Source organism: Salvelinus sp. IW2-2015, linkage group LG13, assembly GCF_002910315.2.
Source record: "Salvelinus sp. IW2-2015 linkage group LG13, ASM291031v2, whole genome shotgun sequence".
Taxonomy (NCBI): domain Eukaryota; kingdom Metazoa; phylum Chordata; class Actinopteri; order Salmoniformes; family Salmonidae; genus Salvelinus; species Salvelinus sp. IW2-2015.
The window spans coordinates 42587981-42608149 of NC_036853.1; the positions used below are offsets into that span (position 1 = coordinate 42587981).

Sequence of the window (20169 nt, forward strand, 5' to 3'; positions counted from 1 at the left end):
TTGGAAAAACATTCCTCATGAAGCTGGTTTAGTGAATGACAAGAGTGCAAAGCTGTCATCAAGGCAAATAAATGGTGGCTACTTTAAGGAATCTAAAATGTATTTAGACTTGTTTAGCACTTTTTTGGTTACTACATGATTCCATATGTGTTATTTCATAATTTGATGTCTTCACTATTATTCTACGATGTAGAAAATAGTGAAAATAAACACCCTATAATCAGTAGGTGTGTCAACTTTTTACTGGTACTGTATAAATAAAACATTTAAACTATATAATGTTGTGGATCAGTCCTCAGGAGAAAACTATCACAGCCATTAAACATTGTAACTGTTTTAACAACACCATTGGCCTCATGGTGAAATCACTGAGTGCTTTCCTTCCTCTTCAGCAACTGAGTTAGGAAGGACGCCTGTATCTTTGTAGTGACTACACAATCCAAAGTGAAATTAGTAACTTCACCATGCTCAAAGGGATGGTCAATATTCAAAAATGTATTATTTTTACCCATCTACCAATAGGTGCCAGCAGCATACCACCCTGCATCCCACTTTTATCTGAAGCTAAGCAGGGTTGGTCCTGGTCTGTCTCTGGATGGGAGACTAGATGTTGCTGGAAGTGGTGTTGGAGGCACTCTTTCCTCTGGTCTAAAAAAAAAAAAAGCAACACTTAGGGCTGTTAACCTCGGTGGCCTGGCTAAATTCCCAATACCACCATGGCCACCTAATCATTTCCAGCTTCCAATTGGCTCATTCATCCCCCTCTCTCCCCTGTAACCTTTCCCCATGTCATTGCTGTAAATGAGAATGTGTTCTCAGTCAACTTACCTGGTAAAATAAGGGTTAAATGAATGCAAATAAAAGGTGCCCTTCTTTGCGACGCATTGAAAAACCTCTCTGGACTTTGTGGTTGAATCTGCGTTTTGAAATTCACTGTTGAATACTTGACAGCTTTTCAGTTGTAATTAATGTAAAAAAATATCTAATAGCATAATTCCACTTTGACATTATGGGGTGTTGTGTGTAGGCCAGTGACAATCTGAAGTTGATCAATTTTAAATTCAGGCTGTAACACAACAAAATGTGGAAAAAGTCAAGGAGTGTGAGTACTTACTGAAGGAACTGTTTGTCCTTCTTTGTAACCAAAGCCATCACATCTAAACTGTCCGACATCAAAATAAAGGATTTTTCAAATCCTCAGATGATAAATTGCATCTATTTGAATCCTCAATATACAGCTGTTTTTGTTATTTTATACTGTTTTTCTGTTTGTCTACTATACTCCCATGTCGCACTCTTCCCAGTGCTCATCACATTCTAAATAAAGCAGATGCAGCTTTGCCAGTATGTTTTGCTCTGTGGTCATATAGGTCTCTTTGCCTTCCAGGTCAAGGTTCAAAGTGGTCATCGGCATCTTGTCCGGGATCACCACTGGTTTGGCCTTTGTTAAGCCCGTCGTCAACTCGGTGTCTCTGATGACTCTGGGTATCCCCTGCACCGTTCTGCTCATTACCGAGCTCAAAAGGTGAGAATGATTCACTCTTTACTTCAACAGGTGTGTTATTAAGAACAAACACCAACAAATATCACATGCAATAGACTAGCTGGTACATCCTGTTGTAGAAGTGGGACCAAGTCACTATTATTCGAGTCACAAGCAAGTCTTAAGTCACGAGATCCATCTCACGTCGAGTCCCAAGTAGAACAGGTCGAGTCAATTTCCCGTTCCCAGCCCCCGTCCCAACAGGAGGCCTTTTGCCTCTTGGTAGGCCGTCATTGTATATAAGAATTTGTTCTTAACTGACTTGCCTAGTTAAATAAATAAGAGTCCAGGTCGTGCATTCTAAGAGCAAGTCGAGCAAAGTATTTTCAAGTCATGTCTGAAGTCAAGTAAAAATAAAATCTATACATGCGATGACTTGTTCAACTATAAATCTTTCTCTATTTATTGAGGCTACCAGACAGTCCTTTTCATTATTTTGTCTACAACACATTTTGATTATGTCATTGTAAAATGGGGACCTTGTAGCAGTTGTAAGGGCATGAAATCAGCAGAAAGCAAGACAGGTTGATGTGAAAGTGCTATATCATACAAAATATACAAGTAGATTTACCAAATATACATGGACAATAGCCCAAAAGAAATAGGACAGGTTAAGCCTGATACAGAGGCTATCTGAACGGACACCGGTAGAGGGCAAGACTGCAAAGCCTCCCCTTGGGTGACCAAATTGCTATATCCATACCATTTATACATGTAACAATAATTTGCATTTCACTAGCGACTCTGCCACAAAATGAGTGACAAAACGTTACAAAACATGGCCAGATAATTTCAAGTCATCAGTCTCAAGTCAAAGTCGAGTCCCGAGTCTTGAGGCTCCAAGTCAAGTCTCCAGTTATTTAATTTTCTATCAAGTCGAGTCTCAAGTCATAAAATTTGTGACTTTAGTCCAAGTCATGTGACTTGAGTCCAAAAATCTGTCCTATTGTATGGGGCCTACAGCTAGTTGAGTTTGCTGTCCAGCTAAATTATGCTTGAGAAGCCACCATAGATTAAATAATTTATGAATCCATTAAATAACAGACGACATTGAGTCGTTAGTTCTCTCTGAGGGGCCTTAGGCCTACAGTATAAGTAGAAACCAGGGTTGGGGTCAAGTCCCATTTCAGAAAGAGCATTGAAATCTAATTAATTAATTGGAAAAAAGTCATCTGGATATGAATGTCAATTCATCTCCTGAATTGGAATGTAATGGATCTGAATGAAAGAATACACCCTCAAATGTAAGGATTATTTTTTATAAAAGACTTTGTGGCCTGTTGCTGAGTGAATGTGAAATAGATAATACTCCAGGCGTCTGAATGTTTTGAAAGCTGTATCTAATGAGGCAGCCACAAGGTGTGTTTGGGTGTGTGTGCACATGCGATAGTGTACGTGTGTGGGTGTGCACGCGAAAGCCGCAAAGTTGAGCCTCAGGGATAATGTCTTCCTCTAACTCGCATTGAAAATAGCGACTCGCCTCACTTTGCGGATTGTACATCAAACCTTATCTCAATTAATATGATTTAGTGTTGGATAATATGTAAGCATCAACAATTCCCGGTGCTTTACAAAAGTGACGAGTGTAATGTTATAGGGATGTCACAAGTTTCATGGCAAGTAAGCAACACATTAAGTGGACTCAATTTCCCAGGGAAAAGAGTTGTCACCCAGAGGCACGTTTTTATTTCTAAACTAGGCACACAATATGTGACCTAAAACAGGTTGTTAAAGGACCATGGAGTTCAGTCTGCTTCTTGTTTCATGATACTGGTATCGTGACAACACTATGTTGTAGTGTAGTAATTTTCGACCAGTAATGGGCAACACTCAGTCAACGTGTTAAAGGTACATTTCTAAATGTTTTTTTCTCTAAGGTCAGAGTGTAGTAGCAGTTAACACACAGAAAACCATTTAGACAGAAAACAAGTTAGTCACATTTTGGAGAGTCCACATTTTTGACTATGGTTATGTGTCACCTATTTTGCATGGTGTTACTTTGAGCCTTTTCAATAGTGTGTTGCTGTCAATGTTGAAGGAAATAACATTCTTCCAAATAGCAGCACAAAGGGCCATTCCTGTCATGTGCGCGTGTCGGTTTGTGTATATGCACCTGTGTGGAAGTGGGTGCATGATGTTTTTTCCTTTTCCTACAAGACTGACTCACTTAAAGCATTTAGCCTTGATTCATCCATTGTTCTACTTGTTTCTAATTCTTGACATAGCTCACACAGCCAGTCATTGATATTGTTGTTTTATTTTCGTAGTTCTCCTAAGTGGGTGAGAGTTCCTGCCGGAGATCCTTTGAAACATGGCCTGCTGCCTTCTAGTACATCACAATTGATTTTGTAACTCCGTTAACATTTCCCTCTAGTTTATCAACTGAGCCAATAGCTTAGGATCTTACCCACTCTCATTGAACTAAAACAGTTAGCGCTCTCATGTCAAACGCTAAGTGCATTTTTTAAATTAACAATTTGAAGTCATTGTTCAGCATGAAGCACTTGTCAGAACTCTCCTGTGACGATCGGAAGGATCAGGTTACAGGGGGGTCCCCTCTACAGCGTGCTCTCTCTGAGTGGGAAGTCAACTGTTTTATGGTCGGTCATAAAATACGCTGCCCCTATGCTCTGTAGTGTTCGAGATTGGAATGTAAACTGTGGAACACAGAGAGACCCTTGGAAATCAAAAGTTTGAATAATTAAACAATGTTTCTACTTTTGAGAATATGGTAATGGTCCGTGGACACTTAGGGGACAGTTATGACGAGTGCTTTTCATTTGGTGATCTCATGAAGGACAGGAAACACACAACTGTATCTCTTAACTTTTTAGGGCTGCAATCCCGTTAACGGGATCGATATGACAACAGCCAGTGAAAGTGCAGGGCGCCAAATTCAAACAACAGAAATCTCATAATTAAAATTCCTCAAACATACAACTATCTTACACCATTTTAAAGGTAATCTTGTTGTTAATCCCACCATAGTGTCCGATTTCAAAAAGGCTTTACAGCGAAAGCACCACAAACGATTATGTTAGGTCACCGCCAAATCACAGAAAAACACAGCCATTTTTCCAGCCAAAGACAGGAGTCACAAAAAGCAGAAATAGAGATAAAATGAATCACTAACCTTTGATGATCTTCATCAGATGACACTCATAGGACTTCATGTTACACAATACATGTATATGTTGTTCGGTAAAGTTCATATTTATATAAAAAATCTCAGTATACATTGGCGCGTTATGTTCAGTAGTTCCAAAAACATCCGGTGATTTTGCAGAGAGCCACATCAATTTCCAGAAATGCTTATAATAAACGTTGATCAAAGATCAAGTGTTATACATGGAATTTTAGATCCACTTCTCCTTAACGCAACCGCTGTGTCAGATTTCAAAAAGCTTTACGGAAAAAGCAAACCATGCAATAATCTGAGGTCGGCACTCAGAGCCCAATCAAGACAAAAATATATCTGCCATATTGTGCAGTCAACAGAAGTCAGAAATAACATTATAAATATTCACTTACTTTTGATGATCTTCATCAGAATGCACTCCCAGGAATCCCAGTTCCACAATAAATGTTTTGATTTGTTCGGTAATGTCCATTTTATGTCCAAATACCTCCTTTTGTTTGCGTGTTTGGTAAACAAATCAAATCACGAAGCGCGTTCACTAAAAGCAGACAATGTCAAAGTTCCGTAACAGTCAGTAGAAACATGTCAAACGATGTATTGAATTAATCTTTAGGATGTTTTTAACATAAATCTTCAATAATGTTCCAACCGGAGAATTCCTTTGTCTTCAGAAGTGCGATGGAACAGAGCTCGCTCTCACATGAACACGCATGGTCAGCGCATGTTCAGGTCATGGTAGACCTTACTAAATCCCCTCTCATTCGGCCCCCCTTCACAGTAGAAGCATCAGACAAGGTTTTAAAGACTGTTGACTTCTAGTGGAAGCCTTGGGAAGTGTAAAATGACCCATATCCCACTGTGTATTCGATAGGCGATGAGTTGAAAATCTACAAACCTCAGATTTCCCACTTCCTGGTTGGATTTTTTTCTCAGGTTTTTGCCTGCCATATGAGTTCTGTTACACTCACAGACATCATTCAAACAGTTTTAGAAACTTCAGAGTGTTTTCTATCCAATACTAATTATAATATGCATATATTAGAAACTGGGACTGAGAAGCAGGCAGTTTACTGTTTGAATTATGTCTGTGAGTATAACAGAACTCATATGGCAGGCAAAAACCTGAGAAGTTCCACTTCCTGTTTGGATTTTTTCTGAGGCTGGTAGATTGAGAGGCAGCTCCGTTCCATCGTCCAACTGAAGTCAATGTAATTCTCCAGTTGGAACGTTATTTAAGATGTATGTTAACAACATTCTAAATATTGATTCAATACATCGCTTGACATGTTTCTACTGACTGTTACGGAACTTTTGAACATTTCGTCACGTTTTGGTGAACGCGCTTTGTGACTTTGGAATTGTTTACCAAACGCGCTAACCAAAGTAGCGCGTTTGGACATAAATAACGGACATTATCAAACAAATCAAGCATTTATTGTGGACCTGGGATTCCTGGGAGTGCATTCTGATGAAGATCATCAAAGGTAAGGGAATATTTATCATGTAATTTCTGGTTTCTGTTGACTCCAACATGGCGGCTAATTTGACTCTTGTTCTGAGCTCCGTCTCAGATTATTGCATGGTTTGCTTTTTCCGTAAAGTTTATTTAAAAAAATCTGACACAGCGGTTGCATTAAGGAGAGGTATAACTTGTATTATCATCTACATTTATGATGAGTATTTATGTTGAAACGATGTCGCTATGCACTATCACTGGATGTTTTTGGAACTAGTGAATGTAACGCGCCAATGTAAACTAAGATTTTTTTACTATAAATATGAACTTTATCAAACAAAACATGCATGTATTGTGTAACATGAAGTCCTGTGAGTGTCATCTGATGAAGATCATCAAAGGTTAGTGATTAATTTTAGCTATATTTCTGCTTTTTGTGACTGCTATCTTTGGCTGGAAATATGGCTGTGCTTATTGTGGTTTGGTGTGACCTAACATAATCGTTTGTAGTGCTTTCGGTGAAAAGCATATTTGAAATCGGACACTTTGGTGGGATTAACAACAAGATTACCTTTAAAATGGGTGATAAGAAACTGTTTGTCCCCCTGAAACGGGAATTTAAAAATTCAAATGAACGATTTTCCCCTGGTTTTGGTTTTTGAATTTTTGGCCCTGCATTTTTTCCACTGGCTGTTTTTGTCATAGTTCCGTTACGGGATTTGCAGCATAAGAAGTTACCTGAATGAGGACAGGGGGTGCTGTTTTTCACTTGGGGGAAAATCGTTGCCCAATTTAAACGGCCCTCGTACTCATTTTCTTGCTCGTAAAAATTATGCCATATTTTATTCTTACTATTGGATAAAAACACTCTCTAGTTTCTAAAACCGTTTTGAATTTGTCTGTGGGTAAAACACAACTCATTTGGCAGCACACTTTCTGACCAGGAAGTTGGGAAAAGTCTGAAATCGATGCTGTGGTTCAAGTGGCTGCCTATAAATGGGCATGATACGTATGACTATACGTGCACGTCATAACACCTTCCCCTGGATGTCAAGAGGAAGTGAGAGGAAAAATGAGTTGATTATCTCGGTCTGAGGTTGAATAAACTTCTTGGAACACGGTGTCCCCATTTTCTGTTTTTCTTGCAAGGCGCGTGTTGGGGACCCTGTTATTGCCTACTGGAAAGCTGTCGTTTAATGGGCGAATACTCTCTCCGGCTTTGATTTAATTTGATACATGTCACAATATCATCGTAAAGTATGTTTTTTCAAATATATTTTATTAAGACTATTGAAATTTATTCGGGACGTTAGGCGTGTTGTGTCGTTTGGCGTTTGTTCACGAAGGAGAGGTTAGCACCACCTGGCCAGTGTGCTTGCTAATTCAGAAAGGGAAAGAGGACGTTCTGAATCCAAAACGACGGTTCTGGACAAGGGACCCCTTGTACAACATTTCTGAAATGGAAGATCAGCAAAGGTAGAAACCATTTTGTGATGCTATTTCATATATCTTGTCGAACTGTGTACTAAGTAGCTTTGCGCTCAGGTTTTGGTTTTCCTTTACCATAACTAAGTCTTAATGTCGTAATGAAGATATTTTTTTGAAATTCTAACACTGGCGATTGCATAAGAACTAATGGATCTATCGTTTTCCTATACAACATGTATTTTTTTGTAATGTTTTAAGAATTAGCTATTTTTGGGTCAGAAAAATAGGTGAGAGTCTAATAGAAATCGCATTCTGGGAAAAATATGCTACTTAGCACATTTGTAATACCACGGATTTCAGCTCTTAAAATACAATTTTTCGAACAAAACATAAGTTGTATACTGAATGTTATAAGGACTGTATCTGAAAGGAAGGGTTTTATGAAAGGTTAGGGGAAAATGTAATATATTTTGCTGGTTTTTATTCGCTAACGCTAAAACCGTGCCTAATTTGCTATCGCTAACGTGGGGCCTTGATGAATGAATGCGGTAGTGGTGGTAGGCTATTGGTAAGTAAGTCTAATATAATGCTATAATTGTGTTTTTTGCTGTAAAAACACTTAAAAAAATCGGAAATATGGGCTGTATTCACAAATCTTTGGTCTTTCATTTTGCTATAACACTGTAATTTTTTTTCAGAAATGTTTTATGATGAGTTAATTGGTATGTCACGTTGGTGTCTGTAATTAATTCTGGCTTGCTTTCGTGGCAATTTCTGATTGTAGCCGCAATGTAAACTATGATTTTATACCTGAAATATTGCCACATTTTTCGAACAACCAAAACAAATAGAAACATTTTTTATTGTATAAAAAAATGTTAAATAAGGAAAAACTGGTCCTCTGATGAAGTTGTTTCTTGGTTTCTTTGGTTTGTTCTAGGTTAGTTTGGTTGATTTTGTGCATGCTACCTGTGCTGTGAAAAATGTCTGTGCTTTTTTCTATTTGTTGGTGAGCTAACAAATATATATTGTGTTTTCCCTGTAAAACATTTAAAAAATCGGACATGTTGGCTGGATTCACAAGATGTGTATCTTTCATTAGCTGTATTGGACTTGTTAATGTGTGAAAGTAAAATATTTCTCAAAAATATTTTTTGAATTTCGCGCTCTGCCTTTTCAGTGGAATGTGGGAGGAGTTCCGCTAGCGGAACGCCGGGGCTAGAAAGGTTAACAAATGGAAGAGAAGTTAGCCTGGGTATGTCACGATCGTTGGAAGCATACTCGGACAAACGTGCAGCGTGATCTGGGTTCCACATCTTTATTTATTTAAAGTAAGTGAACCACATAACAAAAACAAAGAATAATGAAACGTGACGACAATGGAGCGCTGACATACAACTACACAAACAATATCCCACAACCCACAGGTGGAAAAAAGGCTACCTAAATATGATCCCCCAATTAGAGACAACGCTTACCAGCTGCCTCTAATTGGGAATCATACAAAATCACCAACATAGAAAAACAAAACTATAAATAATAAACTAGACTAACCTCCAAGTCACGCCTTGACCTACTCCACCATAGAAAATAAGGACTCTATGGTCAGGACGTGACAGGGTACCAGTCTCTTCAGCTGGTTAGAGTGTTGGGCCAGTAACCGAAAGGTTGCTGGATCGAATCCTCGAGCCGACAAGGTAAAAATCTGTCGTTCTGCCCCAGAGCAAGGCAGAGCACTGTTCCCCGGGCGCCGAAGACGTGGATGTAGATTAAGGCAGGCCACAACACATCTCTGATTGAGGGGTTGGGTTAAATGCGGAAGACACATTTCAGTTGAAGGTATTCAGTTGTACAACTGACTAGGTATCACCCTTTCCCTAATCCACACCCTGTCCTTCGCCTCTTCCTCTTTGATGCGACTCACAAATTTCAGTTAATTACCATAGTTCCTGTCTTGTGCCAATCAGTGCAATTTTGTAAATGACGAATCTCTATGGCGAGACGCATCATTCACCAAGTTTGGTCAAAATTGGGCCAGTGCTGTTTGAGTTTGCGTGTAAGGATGGACGGATGGAGGGACAAAGACTTGCTAAAGTACAACAAAAATCAGCATTTTGACATGTCCCTTGTGACTTCTAGGAAGATTTTAACTCACTTACTCCCCAAATTTCTCGGTTTTCATCATCATTGGAAATCCCTAGTTATTTTGTTGCTTTGAAAAAGTAATTTATGAAGATTTATAATTTTATTTAATGTGATTTTGGAACAAATTTTTGTTAAAAAAACCTGTCCCTCATTTTAAGATCAACCCTGTTCTATGAACTGAACTCTCATTTGAATAAATGTTTTATTTGAACCTTTATTTAACTAGGCAAGTCAGTTAAGAACAAATTCTACTTCCGGCGAATCTACTTCCGGCGCCGATAGAGATGGCAGCCTCGCTTCGCGTTCCTTGGAAAATATGCAGTATTTTGTTTTTTTACGTGTTATTTCTTACATCGGTACCCCGGGTAATCTTAGGTTTCATTACATACAGTCGGGAGGAACTACTGAATATACGATTAACGTCAACTCACCATCGTTCCTACCAGGAATATGACTTTCCCGAAACGGATCCAGTGTTTTGCCTTCCACCCAATACAATGGATCTGATCCCAGCCGGCGACCCTGGGCGACGCCGAAAAAGGGGAAAACGTGGCGGTCTCGTGGTCAGGCTTCGGAGACGGGCACATTCGCCTCCACTCCCTAGATACTACTCGCCAATGTCCAGTCTCTTGACAATAAGGTTGATGAAATCCGAGCACGGGTAGCATTCCAGAGAGACATCAGGGATTGCAACGTGCTCTGCTTCACGGAAACATGGCTAACTCAAGGGACGCTAACGGAGTCGGTGCAGCCAGCTGGTTTCTCCATGCATCGCGCCGACAGAAACAAACAATCTTTCCGGTAAGAAGAGGGGCGGGGGGTATGCCTTATGATTTAACGAGAAGTGGTGTGACCATCATAATAACACACAAGAACTCAAGTCGTCTGTTCACCTGATCTAGACTCCTCACAATCAAATGTCGACCGCATTATCTACCAAGGAATTCTCGTCAATCATAATCACAGCCGTATACATTCCCCCCCAAGCAGACCATCGATGCCCTGAACGAACTTTATCTGACTCTTTGTAAAACTGGAACCACACCCTGAGGCTGCATTCATCGTAGCTGGGGATTTTAACAAGGCTAAATCTAAAAACAAAACTCCCTAATTCTATCAGCATATCGATTGTGCTACCAGGGCTGGAAAAACACTGGACCATTGCTACACTAATTTCCGCGACGCTTACAAGGCCCCCCCGCCCCCTTTCGGAAAAGCTGACCACGACTCCATTTGTTTGATTCCTGCCTACAAACAGAAACTCAAACAACAAGCTCCCGCGCTCAGGTCTGTTCAACGCTGGTCCGACCAATCTGAATCCACGCTTCAAGACTGCTTTCGATCACGCGGATTGGATATGTTCCGCATCGCGTCCAACAAACAATATTGACGAATATGCTGATTCGGTGAGCGAGTTCATTAGGAAGTGCATTGACGATGTCGTACCACAGCAACGATAAAAAACATTCCCAAACCAGAAACCGTTGGATTGACGGCAGCATTCGCGTGAAACTGAAAGCGCGAACCACTGCTTTTAACCAGGGCAAGGTGACGGAAGCATGACGAATACAAACAGTGTAGCTATTCTCTCCGCAAGGCAATCAAACAGGGCTAAGTCTCAGTACAGAGACAAAATCGAGTCGAAATTCAACAAGCTCAGACACAAGGGTATGTGGCAGGGTCTACAGTCAATCACGGATTACAAAAGAAAACCAGCCCCGTCGAGGACCAGGATGTCTTGCTCCCAGACAGGCTAAACAACTTTTTTGCCCGCTTTGAGGACAATACAGTGCCACTGACACGGCCCCCTACCAAAACCTGCGGGCTCTCCTTCACTGCAGCCGAGGTGAGTAAAACATTTAAACGTGTTAACCCTCGCAAGGCTGCAGGCCCAGACGCATTCCCCAGCGCGTCCTCAGAGCATGCGCAGACCAGCTGGCTGGTGTGTTTACGGACATATTCAATCAATCCCTTATCCCAGTCTGCTGTTCCCAACATGCTTCAAGAGGGCCACCATTGTTCCTGTTCCCAAGAAAGCTAAGGTAACTGAGCCTAAACGACTATCGCCCCGTAGCACTCACTTCCGTCATCATGAAGTGCTTTGAGAGACTAGTCAAGGACCATATCACCTCCACCCTACCGGACACCCTAGACCCACTCCAATTGCTTACCGACCCAATAGGTCCACAGACGACGCAATCGCAACCACACTGCACACTGCCCTAACCCATCTGGACAAGAGGAATACCCATGTGAGAATGCTGTTCATCGATTTACAGCTCAGCATTTAACACCATAGTACCCTCCAAACTCGTCATCAAGCTCGAGACCCTGGGTCTCGACCCCGCCCTGTGCAACTGGGTCCTGGACTTCCTGACGGGCCGCCCCCAGGTGGTGAGGGTAGGTAACAACATCTCCACCCCGCTGATCCTCAACACTGGGGCCCCACAAGGGTGCGTTCTGAGAGCCCTCTCCTGTACTCCCTGTTCACCCACGACTGCTGGCCATGCACGCCTCCAATCGACATCAAGTTTGCGGATGACACTACAGTGGGTAGGCTTGATCACCAACAACGACGAGCGCGCTACAGGGAGGAGGTGAGGGCCTCGGAGTGTTGGTGTCAGGAAAATAACCTCATACTCAACGTCAACAAAACAAAGAGATGATTGTGGACTTCAGGAAACAGCAGAGGGAGCACCCCCCTATCCACATCGACGGGTCAGTAGTGGAGAAGGTGGAAAGTTTTAAGTTCCTCGTGTACACATCACAGACAAACTGAATTGGTCCACCCACACAGACAGCGTTGTGAAGAAGGCGCAAGCAGCGCCTCTTCAAACCTCAGGAGGCTGAAGAAATTCGGCTTGTCACCAAAAGCGACTCACAAACTTCTACAGATGCACAATCGAGAGCATCCCTGTCGGGCTGTATCACCGCCTGGTTACGGCAACTGCTCGCCCACAACCGTAAGGTCTCCAGAGGGTAGTGAGGTCTGCAGAACGCATCACCAGGGGCAAACTACCTGCCCTCCAGGAACACTACACCACCCGATGTCACAGGAAGGCCATAAAGATCATCAAGGACAACAACCACCCAAGCCACTGCCTGTTCACCCCGCTATCATCCAGAAGGCGAGGTCAGTACAGGTGCATCAAAGCAGCGGACCGAGAGACTGAGAAAAACAGCTTCTATCTCAAGCCATCAGACTGTTAAACAGCCACCACTAACATTTAGCGGCCGCTGCCAACATACTGACTCAACTCCAGCCACTTTAAAAATGGGAATTGATGGAAATTATGTAAAAATGGACCACTAGCCACTTTAACAATGCCACTTAATCAATGTTTACATACCCTACATTACCCATCTCATATGTATATACTGTACTCTATATCATCTACTGCATCTTGCCATCTTTATGCAATACATGACCACTAGCCACTTTAAACTATGCCACTTTATGTTTACATACCCTACAGTACTCATCTCATATGTATATACCGTACTCTATACCATCTACTGCATCTGCCATGCCGTTCTGTACCACCACTCATCCATATATCTTTATGTACATATTCTTTATCCCTTCACACTTGTGTGTGTGTGTAAGGTAGTAGCGTGGAATTGTTAGGTTAGATTACTGTTGGTTATTACTGCATTGTCGGAACTAGAAGCACAAGCATTTCGCTACACTCGCATTAACATCTGCTAACCATGTGTATGTGACTAATAAAATTTGATTTGATTTGATTTTACAATGATGGCCTACCCTGGCCGCGCCCTAACTTGGATGACACTGGGCCAATTGTGCGCAGCCCTATGGGACTCCCAATCACGGCAGCCAGGGATCGAACTAGGGTCTGTAGTGACCCCTCTAGCACTGAGATGCAGTGCCTTAGACCGCTGCGCCACTCAGGAGCCCAATATGGTGTTACTATTACAAACATAAATACATCTTAACAAACAGACTTGCATTCAATTGCCCCTCCCTGTTGCACACAACCAGCTTCCATTCCCCCTGTCACAAGGGGATTTATGGCTGATTTATGGCCTGTTACGCTCCATCCACCCTGTTATTTTATTTGGCACTTAGTACTCACTTACTATAGGCCTATTTTAACTTCTTGAGACGGGAAAAAAAAATATATATTTATTAATGAAGTTGAACATGTGCACATCATGACAATGTTAAAATCAAGTGTGTTTTTTCAACAAGTTACTCTCATTTTGTGGAACGACCCCGTTGTCATTTCACTACCGATAGTCCCTGTAGTTTTTTAACATGCGTGTCTCCTTCAAGCTCAAAGGTGCATCGAAATGTGCTAATATGAGTTAATAGTTCTACCACAGTTCTTCTGACATTCTATTTCCTGACACTGTCTTTGTCCCCTGTCTTTATTTTTGCACTTCCTCTTTTACTGCTCGTTCTCTCGTTAGCCAGATGTACAGACTAGAGCTGGGCGATATGAACAAAAATCCATATAAATAGCATTAATTGTATAGCATTAATATGCACCAGTTTTTTTTAACAGTGACTGTTAATGGGACATCAATTGTCCCATTAACAGTCACCCATATTAGCAAACTTCACATTTCTCTAGTACAGACTACTTTTTGTAATGAACGATATCAGCAAAATGCCTGCGATAAGTGGTTGGTGTTGAGGATTTAATGGTTTATCGTCCCAGTACAGACCACATGTCACGACACGGCCCATCGCCATACTTCATTTCCCCTGTCAGGCCGAGTCGCCCGTCAATGTGACATGGGACTGAGGCTCAGTTAAATACTGCTCATGCAGTGTGTGTATTTGTAAATGGCAATACACAACTACTGTCTGACTGACCGAATTGGAAGCATTTACCCGAGGGGAGTCTACATGTTTGTTATTATTTTTATACCAGATTCAAAATCTGTATAGGGATTTTAGTTGACTATGGCGGCAGGTAGCCTAGTGGTTAAGAGCAACAGGCCAGTAACCGGAAAGTTGCTGGTTTGAATCCCCAAACAGACAAGGTGAAAAATCCATTGAGCAAGGCACTTAACCCTAATTGCTCCTGTAAGTCGCTCTGGATAAGAGCATTTGGTAATTGACTAAAATGAAAATGTAATATATCATTTCCCATTGCTTTTTACATGCATGGCTTCCTATTGTTTGAAGCTCTTTTATTTGAAATGCAATCAAAAGTCATACGTATGGGCATTTACTGGAAGTTGTACTGGCATCTGCTTGTGGTTTCGTGTTGGCTGTAGTTCTTGTCAATATAGAATTTACATTAACAGCAAGCCATGAAGTGTGTGTTTGTTTGTTTTCTTGCTAACATTTGAATAGTGTGTGTCACGTATATGTCTTTGTGTGGGGACTTATGCATTGCCAATATGTTATTGTGTGGTGTTTGCAGGTGTGAGAACCCACGAGTATTCAAGCTGGGGCTGATCTCTGGGTTTTGGTGGGCTCTGGCTCTCCTCTGCTGGATCAGTGACAAAATCTTCTGTGAGATGTGGTCCTCTGTCAACTTCCCCTACCTACACTGTGCTTGGTGAGCTTGAAACTGCATGAAAAGTCATTGAGAGAGTTTTCATTTACATTTTGGTCATTTAGCAGACACTGTTATCCAGAGTGACTTAGTCAGTGAATTCAACTAAGATAAATAAAATAAATGAATAATTTAAGTGACAATGTTTTCAGACCTCAAAAGTGGTGTAATGGTGAGATGAGTCCATGCACCACGCTGTCTGATATGTAGATCCAGCTACTGTATATGCCTCAAATGAGTGGGAAAGATGGGTAGCTACCATTTTTATGTAATCCTTTTAAATGGGGTCACCTTGATGTTCCATCACACTTGGCACACGCATGATGATGACACATATTCTTATGACAATGGCTTTCAGAATTATTTTCCCTTTTTAAGAGGCTTGAAGTATTTTATTAACCACTAATGTAGGGCTATTCAATTCTAAGCCTGGGGGATGAAACCTGCAACACCTTTGTTTTCAAAGTCCTAATCAGGTACTGATCTGGGTCACCAGAGGACAGCAATGGTTGGAAATTGCACAATAAATACATGGAGATTAAAAACATGAAATTGTTTTCACACTTTCTGTATTAAAAAATGTAATTTTTCCTGACACCCAGCAGACTAAACTAGTTGAAATGATGTTATAACCAGAAGCTGGTTGAAATTGTCATTATGAACATCCTTACAACCATTTCTGCCCACTGGGCAAGTTCTTTCATGTCAGTGCAGATGGAAGAAAGGAGATGAGGAAAGGAACCCACTCAAGTTTGTTGAGATACACCATTAGGGCCAGTTTCTCAGCTAGTTTTCTGAGAAACTGGCCCTAAATGTTTTTGGTCCTGACCCCATGACTCTTGTTCCCACAGGCACATCCTTATCTGCCTAGCCTCCTACCTGGGCTGTGTGTGCTTTGCCTACTTCGACGTCGCCACAGAGGCCCCTGAACGAGGCCCGGTCATCATGTTCTGGCCCAACGAGAAATGGGCCTTCATCGGAGTGCCCTATGTCACTCTACTCTGTGAAACCAAGAAATCTGACTCTGTCAAGGTGACATAACCTTCTCAGGGCCCACTGTGCTTGGAAAATTCCTCACTATGAGGTGTTCCCCAAACATGCACACAAAATATGCCCTGATGTCAGACAATCGGAACAATGCATGTAGAATGCTTTAAAATGAAGTACCTCTAAAGTACTTCTCTGACATGGGTGACAAAGTCGACATAACTTGTCCGTTATCGCCTCAAAATGAAATCCCCACACTCCCTTGGTGCATATGCAATCAATAATGTTTATGCAACTTAGTGTCAAAGCACAAATGTGTCCCGCAGTCGTCTATTAAAGTGACATAAGTGAGGTAACATCAATGCTAAGAAACTTACCAAGTTGTTCATTAATCAACTCCGACTGTAATTCTCAGGCTTTGTTGAGGTGATCGTGAATAATTCAATTTAGAGTAAGGCAGTAATGTACATAGATGTATTGCAGTGTTTCTCACAGAATCTTTTTACATTTTTCAGCTCGATCTACTATTCAAAATATTCACTGCCCTTGCATTTTCAGGCAATTGAGCACAAATGGTGAGGACCTTGCCAATGGTGTATATTGTGCAGTATTTACATTTACAGCGTGGCTGACTGATTGTTAATACTGTTATAGACGTGTATTAATTAACCCCTTAGACTCATGGGAATTGACCTATATGGAGAAATTGAAATGTTTCTTACAGAAGAAATATGGAATGCATAACCAAGGTAGGAATTAAAAGGGAACAGTTTGGTTAGTTATTGGAAAATTATCAGACTAAAGCTGAGGACACAACAGTTCTGACACAAGACTGGATCTAAACATTACATTTTTTGTGCATTTTACTTTCAATGTACTTTTCGCTGCATTTGTTGATAACGAAATCTAAAAATACTCTGGATACATTCAGTTACATGATAAAAAATATTATTGGTAAATTTGGGTTAGGTACAACATAAGACAAAAAAAATTCTTATGTCTTAAGTGAGATGTCTTAAGTGAGAGATCTAATTGGTGTTCCCAAGTGGCTTCTCCAAAGTGTGCACAGTTCCGAAGTAATTTCAATGCACTTTTTATGACTCAAAGAAGAGTCTTCAATTATAAGGAGCTTTTTTCTTCTTCTAGCTGTGCCGTTGAGGAACTACAGCACGCACACATGTAGTTTTTTGTTTGGAACACAGCCCTGCATCCCCGTCTTTACACAATTACTGTTGTTTACGCAATCCAAAAACGGTCCATTTTAAATCACAATCTGGGTCAGGTGGGCATAACTTGAAAGATTGTTCTATTGCCAACATGACTAGCTAAATTATAAAATATGATCTTAGTGTTAAGCCTTCACAAGGCAATTCAGAGAAGCAGATAATCATTTTGGTGCGCATAGAATGGAGTCATGTGTGCATTCAGATGCATGGTCCGCTGCAAATTTTCATCACGATACAACAAACAGGCTCATTCTGTTCAGTACAACCCAGGGTATAATGCCATGTCATCTGTACATCAAACATGTAATATACATGACACTATATTACATGAGTTGATATGGTAATGTGAAGTGGACTCACAGGTGTTTGGCTTGGTTGTATGACATCAGAGTGGTATTATCATCCTCAATGTCTCCTCTTTCAAAATACATTGAATCCTCATAATTTACAGCCTTTCCCTCACTCAGACAACAAAACATTTGCTAGTTGCCCAATTAGCGAGAGGGATGAAGGCAACTTCTTGTCGCGCACGGTTCAGAACAACTGTCAGTCAAAACCCATACAGAGCTGTGAAGCGGAAATCCTGAGCTCTGACTCATGTATAGCATGTTACTGTACAGCCACTGTGTTCGAATTTAGGCTCTTAGCATTGTCAATCTTTTTCCACACGTATATGGGTACGAATGTGAAGCGTAAACAGACTTTCTGTATACAGTATTATCTCAGTTATTGCATTATCTACAACTATATTTAAGAGCATTTGTATTATATATTTTAAAATGTAAGGTGAAAGCAAACAATTTTTTCTCCTTGTTGAAGGCTCTGGAACACACGGATACCTTTTTGAAGTAAGAGGTGTTTAGCTGATTCTTATTTTAAACACTCAACCACCCCAACCCTAGTCTTTACTGAATGCGGAGTATTAGAAGAGAAATGTAAGTCAAGTCTCAGATTGTCAGTTGTCATGAAAATGAGAGTAACAGAACTGAAATGTTCATGATAGTGAATTGCAACCATATAAATACTCGCATAGGCATAAAAGGGATAGGTCAGTTACCATAGTAATTGTTTGCTGTTGTCTTCATGACGCCTTGACAGCAATATTATGCTGGTTGTTACGTGGCCAACCCTACTGAATAGTTACCCACATGAAGAGAACTGAGAAAGTCTCAACTAGACAAGGGAGTGTTTGCACCTGTTATTTTCAGAAGGGAATAAGATAAAAGCAACAAGAATAAAACACACAACTATCTTAATATTCATTCTACCTTTAGGACTAAAATACACCTTTATTATAGGAGATTCATGTGCCATTTAACATTAGTCTTTAGTGCAGGAGTAGATTTGCTCTGTGTCTGGGAAACTGGCCCTTATTATTTTTATATTTCCTCCTGGAAAATAAGTGGTGCAAAATGTCACTGGTGCAAGTGCTTAGTAAACAACTCTGGATGGCAAATGAAGTAGGTCAATTTAACAAGTGGAGCAATTCATTAATAATTATGTTGTGAATTTAAGTTGCTTTCTTAATTGTCATTTTTGTGCCAAAATTGAAGTTTTTTTACATTACTTTTAGCCCGTAGAGAAAAATAAAAGGCATGCAATGCATATCCAATTAAGAGGCACTGTGTGTAGTGGCAAGCCTTGCGTGAACCTGGTTGGCTTTTTCAATATGCCATGATCTGGCCTATCGGTTGATTCCATGAGAGTGAATTGAAATTTAGTAATTGAATACAACTGCTCAACTTGTGTACACTACCATTTGGAAGGGAAGGTTGTTGGTTGGAGGAGGCATAGCAAACACTTTTGACTCCAATAATAGTTTTACCACAAGTCATTTAATCTCAAATCAATGACCTTTTTGTGGACTCCATTTAGAACTGTTCTGTTTTAAACTAAGCTATACTGTTATATCTTTACACAGTCTGATACAATTTGTTTTGTATACAATTTATTGGGTTGTGTGGTGTCAAAGTATAGGGGCAAACAAGTGAAAGGAAACAACTCTATCCAGAGTCCACAAAGTGGTATATTTTTTAACTACAGTATCTGAAGTATTTTGTTTAGCCAAAAAGTATATTTATATTTTCCTAAATGTAGAGCACAACCACTCATATACATGTTTAAAAGGATGCATGACAAAAAAACCTGAAGTATTATTTTGTATTGTCAACTATTGTAGTGAGTAGATGTCTTTTAAGGTATTGTATGGGAAAGGAATACCGTAACATGCAGTGCACTGTTTTGACAAAGGCAGAAAGAGCAGAGCTAGTGTCTACAAACCTTGATACCTTCTACTTGGACTTTATTTAAAAACCTGCAGACATGCAGTATGGTAACTGTTTTTAGAATATGACCGCGTAAAATCAAGAATCACCATTCTGTTGCTTTCCAAGTATGAGTGATTTGACAAAGTGCAAAGCTTTTTTACTTGTCAAAATATGTGTTTTGGGCCTCCCGGGTGGCGCAGTGGTCTAAGGCACCAGAGTCTCTGGGTTCGCGCCCAGGCTCTGTCGCAGCCGGCCGCGACCGGGAGGTCCGTGGGGCGACGCACAATTGGCCTAGCGTCGTCCGGGTTAGGGAGGGTTTGGCCGGTAGGGATATCCTTGTCTCATCGCGCTCCAGCGACTCCTGTGGCGGGCCGGGCGCAGTGCGTGCTAACCAAAGGGGCCGGGTGCACGGTGTTTCCTCCGACACATTGGTGCGGCTGGCTT

The 20169-nt window shown here is 40.9% G+C and overlaps 1 protein-coding gene across 1 annotated transcript in view; it reads left to right on the forward strand.

Annotated features, from left to right (window-relative positions):
• Positions 1-19584, forward strand: part of LOC111971516 (alkaline ceramidase 2) — a 44234-nt gene extending 24650 nt beyond the window's left edge. The window contains exons 4-6 of the mRNA XM_023998332.2: positions 1388-1525; positions 15111-15248; positions 16097-19584. Coding sequence (XP_023854100.1) covers positions 1388-1525; positions 15111-15248; positions 16097-16286 — 466 coding nt within the window. The 3' untranslated portion in view covers positions 16287-19584. The remainder of the gene's footprint in view (positions 1-1387; positions 1526-15110; positions 15249-16096) is intronic.
• The last annotated feature ends 585 nt before the right edge of the window (positions 19585-20169 follow it).